This window comes from Mytilus galloprovincialis, chromosome 1 (assembly GCF_965363235.1).
Source record: "Mytilus galloprovincialis chromosome 1, xbMytGall1.hap1.1, whole genome shotgun sequence".
NCBI lineage: Eukaryota > Metazoa > Mollusca > Bivalvia > Mytilida > Mytilidae > Mytilus > Mytilus galloprovincialis.
The window spans coordinates 62,025,160-62,037,196 of record NC_134838.1 but is presented as its reverse complement, the minus strand read 5'-3'; the positions used below and the strand labels follow the sequence as shown (position 1 = coordinate 62,037,196).

General features: G+C 30.4%; 1 protein-coding gene across 6 annotated transcripts in view; it reads left to right on the top strand.

Annotated features, from left to right (window-relative positions):
- Positions 1-12,037, top strand: part of LOC143080642 (plexin-A2-like) — a 62,793-nt gene that overhangs the window by 40,164 nt on the left and 10,592 nt on the right. For 2 of the 6 annotated variants that reach the window (XM_076256623.1, XM_076256597.1), the window contains exons 14-20: positions 282-341; positions 2,090-2,161; positions 2,745-2,811; positions 3,517-3,663; positions 6,183-6,339; positions 7,128-7,295; positions 10,202-10,234. In XM_076256623.1, coding sequence (XP_076112738.1) covers positions 282-341; positions 2,090-2,161; positions 2,745-2,811; positions 3,517-3,663; positions 6,183-6,339; positions 7,128-7,295; positions 10,202-10,234 — 704 coding nt within the window. Of the gene's footprint in view, positions 1-281; positions 342-2,089; positions 2,162-2,744; positions 2,812-3,516; positions 3,664-6,182; positions 6,340-7,127; positions 7,296-7,729; positions 7,775-10,201; positions 10,235-12,037 lie in introns of all 6 variants that reach the window. The other 4 variants (XM_076256615.1, XM_076256587.1, XM_076256629.1 and 1 more) reach the window with 2 other exon arrangements.

Genomic DNA, 12,037 nt, shown 5'->3' with positions numbered 1-12,037 from the left:
AAAAAGCTTAAATCAATTACCAATATTCTTATTTAAAAAAAAATGAATTTGATATGTAGATGTTAACAGATAAGTTTTAGGTATATCAGATAAGAATTAACCTTAACTAGAATTGTTAGTAAGGATTTTATTTTGTAGCTTCTCCAAAAAAAGAAAAAAAGAAAAAAAAACAAAAGATTAAAATGTTAATGACGACAATTTGTGTTTAGTTTTTAGTTTACATGAACTGATATTTTGTTGATATTCATATTTTATTACAAAATGTACTTTTTTTTTGCCAGAGCACAGTTTGCTTCATTACTGTCAGTTTGTTTGCTGGGAAACATGAAACTTTTCTATCAGTAAGTATATATAGAATATGTTTAAACTATATGGATGTTGCTGCTTAATAGGAATAAAATACAATTGAAAACTTTGGAGACCATGCTAAACTTTAACTTGTCTTAACTGAAATGTTATGTGACTGAATTAAAGGCTACTATCTCAATGGTCATGGGGGTATTGTGAGCTTGCCATTAGTGTGGAGTTAGTGAATTTTCTCCTTGCCTAAACCAAAAGAAGAGCTTGAAAATTGTTATTAATCTGCTACTCTGAGCACAAAGTTATTAGGAGTGCAAAGACTGATTAGCTCAGAGTCAGAAGAATAGGGTGACTTATCTTACTACAGACTGTATTAGACCTTGTTAACAGTTATTAAAGGTTGTAGCATGTTATTGTTCTATCTCAAAATTTAGTTTAGTTTAAACATATTTCATTTGCTGAATTAAATTAAAATGGATTAGACAAGTCTGCTCCATGTGCTGTTTGCCTACCTCAATGTGCCGTCCATATTCATATCACAATGTTGCTGTCCAAACCGAACACCCACGGGACTTTGCGTTTTGTTCGGTTTTCACAGGTGTTTGGATTATAGAGGTAAACGGAAGTCGACACCAAAATAATTTTGGCACTTACTGACAAGGGATATTAGGTGACACAACAGACGACAATTTATTTTCGTGTTGATTTTGATGTAAATGTAAAAATATAAGTAGATGATGATCAACGTTTTGCTTCATTTTTGTTAATAAATCATGCCACTCCGTCAATCAAGCTCGTCGTTGTGAGATGTCCGACATGGAGAGATTTTGCTTTTGATAATTATTTTCTCATCTATAATTCACTGACTAATTCAGGTTTGCAGTCTCTGTCAAATGACGATTCCGTAGTTGAATCCGAAACGTCATTGTACACACGAGTTCTCGGACTAAACTGGTCACCTGCTGATTAATACTTCAGCACACGATAAGAGTGAAACAAAAGCAGGGGTCCAGTTTATTCTCGGACTTTATCGCTGCTGAATAGCTAACGGAAGTCTTTGGGAGCATCCTTATCAAATATATAGGGCCTCTAAAGGGAATCCGACAATAGAAAGCCATTGACCTTGTTGTGTTGCACGACTTCTTAATCCAGTGAAAAGCTTTAAAACTATTATTTAATTAAACAGTTTTAGCTACAAAATGGCAGTTGCGATTGCCAGTTGCGATTTTGTGGTCGTAAGTATTTGAGTAACGTGCATATAATTGATCTGAAAGTTCCTTCCTTGTCATTATTGGCCATGGGGGTAGCTGACCAGTTTAACGTTTCTTTACAAAAAAATTACTTTAGACATGGACACAAACATGCTAATTAGTTTGTAATAACAACTCACCAGTTAATTAACCTCAAATACCCTCGGGGATACTCTGTATTTGTTTAATTAAATCATGCAAATGATTAAAAATGCTTTTATGTTTTGATTGCTATAGATCAATTTTGACAGGTAATTTTTACAGACAAATTTACTTACTAGCCTTCAAAAAGCGTTCGGAATTTGGTGTTGACAGGGTTCGGTTTTGTCAGGTTAGATTAACGTTAATTGATAGGGAAATTTTTCGGGACTTTGAAAATTGTTCAGTTTAAACTGAAATTCGGTTTTATCTGGGTTCCGTTTACCCAGGTTTCACTGTATATTAAAATGAGAAAATGAGGTATGATTGCCAATTTTTGAACTTGAAATTCATAAGAGATATTTTAGAATTTGAGTCTTAAAATCTATTTTTTTTTCCAGATTGATAGATTCTTTGTTGATGGGCATGATAAAAGCAGCAAACAAAAAACAACACAAAGTTCTTTTCAGAAGGTAATAACCCAAATATATATATAGAAGAAAAGATTTTTTCTGAGTATTCATAAAACAGTAAATAATGTTACCATAAACCAATGAATTATGAATAATTTGGTTTGAAAGGAAATTTATTAAAAAAGATTAAATGCATATGATAGATAACCTTATATATTATAATTTACTCATTTACAACTGTTAAGTAAAGATATTGCAACACAATTTAAGCAAGAAACTTCCATAGCTATTTAGGCCCCACCTGCAATAGTTTTGAGAGAACATAAATTTTCAATTTGGATTAAAATCTTTCGGTCTCAAGCATTCAGGTAACAAAGTCGAATCCAGAAACATGCATACATTCAATTATCTCCCTTTGAATATGAAAAAAAAAATAACATACTAGATTTTTACCATGAATACCTGATGAATAAGTTCAGTTTACTATTTTATGACCTATCCACCTTAATGATTTAGGGAAACTGACAAGATATTTTTATGTCAAAAGCAACCTTTATTTCCACTGTTGATTTATAAAAATATGAACATAGTGTTTATCAAACAAGAATTAGATATTAAATGTTTTATCAATTTTAAATTGTAGATTTGATACAATCACACAGAGACTAACAGTCAACTGGTTGGCGCTGTCACTATTTGATCATTTAAAGGTAATTTATTTTTTATGGTCAGATTTAGAAAATTCTTTTCATATGCTGAAATGTGTTGCATTGTTACATTTGAGAAGCTTGTATTAATTTTATTCTAAGTAGGAAAACATGGTGAAAAGTGGAGAATCCTTTTGAATCTCTAGGTTAGTATTGCTCTGTGGATTTTAGACATGCTATTTTTCGTGTAAAAATATGTTGCTATTATACTCTACCTGTCCTTCATGAAAATTCAGGACAATATTTGATAATTTACCCTGGTTTGTACTAGACTGGCAAACTGGTTCATAGTATCATTGAGTTAATGCAGTGTTTCTTAAAGAAACAGTCATTAGGAAGAAAAATAACCCTACCCACTTTATGTTACCCAGTCTTTTCTCTTACACCTAAAGTTACCAAGTTACAAGATTCTGGTTTGATCCAGGTGATTGTTCAACTGGATATCAATGATCTTTGAAAGTCTGAACAAGCACACTAACCAAAGACCACCTCCTTAGTTGAAGTCCATTGAAATACTTATATTATTACATTCAAAACAATATATAATATGTATAAACATAACTTGATGTGGTATAATGATTGCCAATGAGACAACTATCCACCAATTTTCAAATGAAATGGATGTAAGCAATATGATCACTATGTATAAGACCAATTATTTCTGGTTAAAACATAAATTAGCAAAAAGAATGATTTTGTATTTTACAGAAAAATGGAGGTATGCAGTTGTTTATGTTGTACAAAGCCACTCAAACTGTGATAGAAAAAGCTCCTATAGATGCCATAACGATTCTTTGTAAAAATACACTGGCTGAAGAAAGACTACTGAAAAACAGGGTGGAACATGAGATACTGGTATTTTATATTTATTTTAAATTTATAACTTTATATGAAAATAAAATTGTTTGTTTGTAAATAATCAGTGATGAAATGTGAAACCCAAATTTTGCCATATCTGACCTATTTAAGTTATGGAACCTTTACTTTGACTGTGGACATAAAAGGTTATTGTGATATAAAAAAAAATATCCATCGAATACACATACATCTTGTAATTTTTGTCATCAAGTTGTGCAGAAATAGTTTAGGAGAGAGTTATTGGTAGGTAGCTGCATCAGCAATTTGTTTACGTTTGTGAATATGTCAGTTAAAGGGGAACCACTAATGCTGTAATGATAAATCTGGGATATTTGGTTTACAGTTGTATTAGTATTTCTGCAACTTTTTTCTATGATTATTGTATTGCCGCTATTTCACAGTCATTTTGACTTTGAAAATTTGCATAGTTTAGACACTAAATTTTATGATATGTTCAGTTTAAATGGACCCTTATATTACTGTTTCAGAAATTACTATATCTTCCTCCTTCCTGTTGGATAATCATTTTCTTATCTCATTTCCATTGTTCTTTTACAGAACTTCTGTACCCTTAGTCATGGTTCATAATTTTGAAAGTTTTGCATCGTTTGCATGTTGAGTTATCAATTTCAAAATTATCATTATATATATACCATAAAACTTACATACAGGCAACACATATCTGTGATTAACAGTTAATTGTACCTGCATGGCCAAGAGGAGCAGGTCTAAGTAAATATGACTGTCCATCTCTCTTTGAAATTGGGTAGAAAACTTTTGTCTGATCTTTCTTTGGTTCTATGGAAGGGTGCGATTTATTATTTGGTCTGCAGCTTGATAATGATGAATTGTAATATGTAAGCAATTTTAGGTCTGCTGTGCAGCCATTTCCTGCTTGCTGATAGTTTGAAATTTTACAATACATTGCACACAAATTTTTCCTGTATTCTATGGACGGGAGTGATTTATATTTGGTCAGCAACCTGATATGTATAGAAACGTCGCACGATACTGGTGTCACCTAACGTTACACACTCAAAGACGTAAGCCAAAATAAAAACGTTGGAATGCATGTTGTTCAGATGACTTTTTACAATCAATTTTAAAGGATTGATTTTTTTTTTCCTAAGAAAGGATTAATTGTTTTTTCTTAGATAAAAGATGTTAAGCTTTAGTTTTATTAACAAATTAAAAATAAAAAAGTAACTTGAATTGAAACCATTTGTTTTATATACATTTTAATTATAAAGGCAATCGATAACTTTTTTATGGATAAACTATGCACTGCAAATGCACTCATCTTTGCACTCCAGAATGTCAAGGCGAAAGGACTACGGCATATCTAGCATGTCAGTTCTGCACAAATATATGCAAGGGAATTAGAGGGAACAATTATTATTGCTGTTTTTTTCTATTAATTTGTATTATAGAGGATCCGACTTTTATACATGTAGTCCGGAAAACACTTCAGTTCCACGAGAAAATCTCTCCCAACCCCTTCTCTATGAATCGGTAGAGCTTCAACATAAAACATTAATTTTAAAGTTTTCTTATTAAGCAACAAAATAAAATAGCCGTATTCCAAATCGTCTGTGAAAACTGCAATAATGACAATTAGACGGAACGTCACAAGTATATTTTATTAAATAACGTCAAAATCGTATGTGGGGACATTGTATCGGACATTTTAGTTTTATCTGATATCTCGTATATTAGATTTAATTTATGGGAATTTAATATCAAAATAGAGATAATTTTTATACTTTTATCCATTATAATTTTTTTTATGTAGCGAATGGCACTGTATTAAATAAACATCATGAAAAAACAGAAAACGTAACCCTACGTTTAATTTGGTTTGAAGGGGACAAAATGTCGGACATTGCTATTCAACTCAAATATTTACAAGAATTTATTTTAAAAATTCCTTATTATTGCATGAGGTGAAAGTGTGATCTTTGTACAAAATACTAGTATAAGAATTATTTACTTTCGACATGGGGATTGCTCTGGAATTCCCTTTTTTGGGACAATTTAACAAAAATTACGGCAACCTTTCGTGCATGGGACACATAATTTGTATCATCTTGATCCCTTTTTTTTATATTTCCGTCTTTTCGAGAGAAAAAAATCGACATTACGTCATCGCCCAAATATGAATTGCTTGTTCTAGACAAACTTTTATATCGTTTGGTAATAGAGTTTATATGTTTTTTACGGTATTCAGAATTTCACAAAACTTAAAAGTGTAACGCGGGACAAGGAAATCATATTGCAAAATAAAGGTTTTATTGAGTTTTAATTAATGAAAATGGTCTGTTACATATACAAAATTGCAATAATCTGAAAGAAGAGTTTAAAAGCTTTAAAATGATATACAACACTTTATAATATCTATTTTTATGTTTAAAAATTAATAAGATGAATGTGTCTTGTCCGTGATTTTACCAAAGTAACACCAGTAGCGTGCAACGTTTCATAGTATTTCTTTCTTAAAGTTTTAATTACCTTTTTAGACTTTAGATATTGACCTGAATGGAAACAGTGACCAGAGGATACCAGTTATTGTCCTAGATTGTGACACAATAACACAGGTCAAAAAGAAATGTTGTACAGCTATATACAAAAACCAACCAGCATCAGAAATACCCACCCCAGATGAACTGGAATTAGGTGTGTATTCCTATATACTTTGGTTTCCATATCTTTAAATGAAGAATTTTAAAAGAAAGTGTCAACATGTAAAAATTTGTAGTACATGTATCATTAAAAAAAAAGTTATATACAACTCTAAATTTATTTTTGATATTATTATGTTTGATATTGAGTTTGGAAAAGCAGCTGCATAATTTAGTTATTTTAATCTAATTCTGGGACATCAAATGTGTACCCATTTTAAAACAAAAATCAAGTGGAACAAATTATATATTAGACATTCTGGTTATACAATATGATTAAACAATGAAATAATGGTACTGTAAATCTCTAGTCTTGGAGACATAGGTAACCAGGGAAAACATTGTTGGTTAATTTGATCTTTTGACCTCAGACCTGTTAAGTTCTATAGCTACTGGTGGTTGGTACAGTAAGTCGTCTTTGAAAATCAGACCAATGAAAGGATATAGATGTATTTTGAAGGAGCCCATATGGATAGAATTGTCTGAAATTCTGAATTTAACTCTAAATTTTATTTTTACATGTTCCTAAAACCAAAAATGACAGTATGGTAAAATTAGCTCTTAAAACAATGGAACACTTGAAGGTCTAAAAAAAAATGGTACTGAATGGCTGATTTGTAAGGATTTATGCAATTGGTAATTAACTAATGAGGAACAGAAAAAGAAAAGAACTACTTACTTTTAATGGACAACTAGGTACTCATTTGGTGAAATGAAAATGATTGTATGTGTGATTCATTGAAAAACGTGATTTGATACCTATAATGATTTTAATGTTTTCAGAATGGCATGCTGGGAAAAGTGGAAAATTGACATTACAGGACATTGATAACATCAGTGACCGTAGCAACGGAATAATACGTCTGAATACTCTTAAACATTACATGGTGAAGAATGGAAGTGTAATGGCCCTAATGTATAAAGAATCATCAGATCCAGATGATATATATGGTAAGAATATGTAATGATCAATGCTCCTATATATTAGATAGAAAAAAAAGGTTTTATCTTTATATCTTTATGATACATTTTTACTTAAAATTATTTTTGAAAAACACTATATTGTACATATAGAAATTGGCCATGGAACCTAAACTGTGCATGTTTGTAAATATAGCATGAATAGATAGACTATGTGGCAAAATTTAGAGTATATGTATGTATTCTTCATGTTAATATTTATTATTAGTGTCTAGTTTAATTCAACATTACACAGAGAAAGGGTAAAAATTAAGACTACAATTTCAATACCCTTGAAAAATTTGAACTGCTCTATTCATTTGCCAGAAAATTGGTAAAATGAGGAATTATGTCTGCTGTAAGAAGACTGTTCTTTCTTTACTCCTTTAAAAACTAGTTTTACCTATGTATGTGGCCTATTTTAGTGAATCAAGGGGGTACTATTGCTGCTGATGATATTGAAGATATGGGTAAGATTTGATATGCATGCTCCTGTGGTCATGCTTAAAGATCTGTGAATGATTTCAATTGAATGGATTAGTGAGGCTTGCATTGTCTTAAAAATGTCATGCTTCTATATGAGTATGTGAGATCTTCAGTTGGTAATAACACAAATTTTTGAATAGATGAACCAAGCTTGTAAAAATCAATGTAAAAATACATACAAATGAAAATTTTTGAAGAAAATGGAGGTAATTCTGTTTAAGGGAGATAACCGCTTTTGTCAGCAAAGCGTTTGTAACAGTCAGTTTCATCAATGTTAACTAAGCATTTATGTAAAACTGAACTCATACCAGTGATTTTTCAAGAGTTATTTCCCTTAACATCAGAGTTGCTTGAAAAGAATATAATGATTAGTTGAAATTGAATGAACATGCAGGGCCTACTTTCATGAATGGAATTTGCTATTTTGCCTTGTCAATTTTCTTTAGCTACAAATTCTTTCTTCTGTCAGTGCATGAGACATGTTTAGATAAAAACACTCACAAGTGACTGTCAGTCATGCCTTCATTGATGACTTCTAGTTTTGGTAAAGGAATAGTGTTTCTTTTTAAATACTTCACAAGAGTCATTTACAGCATGAATGACTGTAATTGGATGTATAATTATATCAAACCCTGAACTTTTAGCTGTATTCCTGTGGACATAAGGTAACTGATAAAGCTGTTATTTACATGACCAAATTACTGCAATGCAACTTCTCTTTGCATATTTTGTCTGAGTAAAAATAATGTGAATTGTCTTGAATATGTCGAACTTGGTTCTTTATGTAAATGAAAACATAAGGAAACTTTTGCATACAATTTGCTGCTAAATTAACCAATAAATGGTAAAAAACAGAAAATTTATTGGTTTACGGTTTTGTCTGTAAAATGTGTGATACCACTTGATATTTTTCATAGTGGCTGTTTTATGCTTCAATGAATGGTTGCATGTACAAGTTTCTTTTTTCCTTCAGTCGCTCATTCATTTTTAGCTCACCTGGCCCAAAGGTGTTTGATCTTGGCATTGATATATATCATGTATAATATTTGTACTATTTATAATTGTGCTGTTTGAACTATACAGTATGACCTCTGACATTATGATGTTGGAGAACAAATTATGTCATTTCAACTGACTAGTACTGGTACTTTGAAGTTAGTTGAATCCATATTTATTATTTGAATTATGACAAATATAAAGTAGGTAATGATAAGTAACAGCAATTGATGATTCATAGCTTCATTTGAATTATCATTTATTGAAGTCATGGCCCGACTTGATGTCAGCTTACGATATTACGAAATATCAAGTCTTTTAAATTAAACCAATAATTATGCCTTCAATCATCTTTTAAGGGCATACGATACAGTTACAGGGGAGGTAATGACGTTGCTAACGTAAATTGTTATTTTCGCGACGTCAAACGGTGACTTATCGGGAAAAGATGCAGTTTTCGGCTAATTTTTAGCATTCAAACTGATTTAACTTGAAAACGAGTTCATGGACCCCCCTTTTTTAAAATGACATTTGGTTTGATTACGTAAGAAGATTATGTGTACCAATTTTCATGAAAACGTAAATAGTGCAATTTTTTTAAATTTGATAAATATACAGCCAAAAATTACGTTTTTTTCCTACATTCATGATCATTTGATAAATTTGAGTTATTTGTAAAAATAAAATGTACAAATTTATGCAATATTTATATAACACACAAATTACAAATAATTCAACAAAAAACAGATCGTGTTTATCTTTTAAAACAAAAAAGTTATGTATTTCTATCGAAAGGAAAAATATGTCCACAAATCCATATTTTGAGGAAATATCTGATATTTGAACGTCAATTTACTCAAAAAGTAGCAAATGAAGGTATATTTTTTATAACATATTTGATTTGATCAGGTTTAAAATAGCCTATATGCAAATTTTCATCAACTTGTAAATACAGGATCAAAACTGTATCGTATGCCCTTAAATGTTGAGGGTGAGTGTCAATGTTAATTAAAAAACCTTATATTTCAATAAATCAAGCCTAGAAATTTCAAGGAAAATACAGATAACTGATCAGATAAAGATGATCTGGTAATGGGTAACAGATAACAGATAATATTCAGACACTATATTGATACTGTGTGGCACTACCAATCCATCATTCTGCCTCTCAAGAAGGGGCAATTAACTATTGAAAAAATCTTAAAGAAATAAGAATTTTGAAATATTTTACTAAAGCAATTGTATTAGGATGTAAGAAAGATTGGGATAATTAAATAAGTAAAATATTACTGTAAAACCTATGGAAAGGATAGAGGTTACCAATAGTACTATGGTAAAAGTGAAAGATCTGTAATAGTTTATTGAAGATTTATAATTACCAATCAATGTCATTCATTGTTTTTATTTATCTCTAGAAAATAATTATATTTGGTTACAACAACTTAAAGGTAAATAAAAGTGTGTAAAAAGAGTTTTCTCACTCATTTTAACTCTTTAACAAGATTATTGACTAACAAACTGAAGTTTTGAAACTGTTTCACTTTCAGCCATTGCACACTTTGTAGAGCATTTCTACAAGATACTGTATCTTTTTCTCTTGCTGATAGATTCTTTTGATAGTTGTAGTTTGTAATAGAAAATCCAGAAATTTATGTTCCTTTTGTCTTTGATATTACAGAAATAAATGCGATTCAAGAAAAAATATCAATATTTATAATTAAAAACATCATGAATTTTTCATCATGTAGACATCTGGGTGAAGTTTCTGAATTTACAATAGCTTGTTTTAGTGTGGCTGTACTGAAGGATGTACGTTAGTCAGATGATAAAACTGACTATAACAAACACATTATGGATTTGAACATTTAGCTCGATTTACATTTAACTAAGGTTGTATAAGCTCCTTTAACTCGAAAGGAAAAGAAAAAAATTGATGCTTTCTGTAACAATAATGTTACATTATTGATGATTTTATTTAATTAATAACATTTGATATACTTTTTTTAATAGTGAAAGTGTGCATGTCTTTCAAAGTGTCAAAAAAGAGAGATGTTAAAAAAAATTTAAAAAATTAAAACCATGGAAGCATTTGAAAATTTCCAACTTTTTTGCTTGATTAAAAAGTCCATTATTATATGTATCCCTGGTCCTATTTAACTCATATTTCAGATTAGTTTGATATTTTCTTTTTAAATAATGCTTTACTCTTATATTAACTGTACATTTATATCAGGAAAATATTGTTTTAACTTTTAAAAAAAACCTAGTTTCAATTTTGTTTGTAAAATTCAAAACTTTTAACCATTAATTCAGTGCTAAATATGCACACACATAAAGTTGAGGTTTAAATAATTGAGAGCAGAGGAATATCATAAATCCTGAGATCCAGATCATGAGCTTACAGCCTGAATGTAATAGATATAGGAAGATGTGGTATGAGTGCCAATGAGACAACTCTCCATCCAAGTCACAATTTATAAAAGTAAACCATTATAGGTCAAGCTATGGTCTACAACACAGAGCCTTGTCTCACATCGAACAGCAAGCTATAAAGGGCCCCAAAAATTACTAGTGTAAAACCATTGAAACGGGGAAACCAATGGTCTAATCTATATAAAAAGAGAGAAATGAGAAACGCTTTTGAACCACATAAACAGACGTCAACCACTGCACATGACTTCGGTCAGGTGCAAACAATTGCAGCGGTATAATAAACGTTTAAATGGTACCAAACCTTCTCCCTTTTTTGAAACAGTAGTATAACATCACAACATAGAAAGACACACTATAAAATATTAATTGGAATGGCTTAACTCAATCAAAAAACGTAGTAACACAAATTAACACACAATGAAGTAATACTTAAGGTGGGGTGGGACTTTTGGCTGTGAAAAAATTACACAGTTTTTAAATAACATAGTAAACAAGTAACAGAAACTTGATTGACTTTATCGTAATTTTCTGATAGTTTTCCCAACCTATTCTCATATTTTCAATCAGGTAAATGTGGCATCACGTCCTATCACCTTATTTATAGGAAATGACCCCTTAAGGTTTTTTAATGTTTACTGAACATCTGTATAGTATGATTTTTAAGTGTGTTGCTTGTTTTATGTATAAAATTAAGAATATTATTTTATCCTTTGAACTATTTACAAATGTGATTTTTATTTAGATACATAATAGGATCAAAGTACAAGTTTCTGTTAAAAAAAAGTTGCCTTTACAATTTTGTCAAATAAAAATAGAAC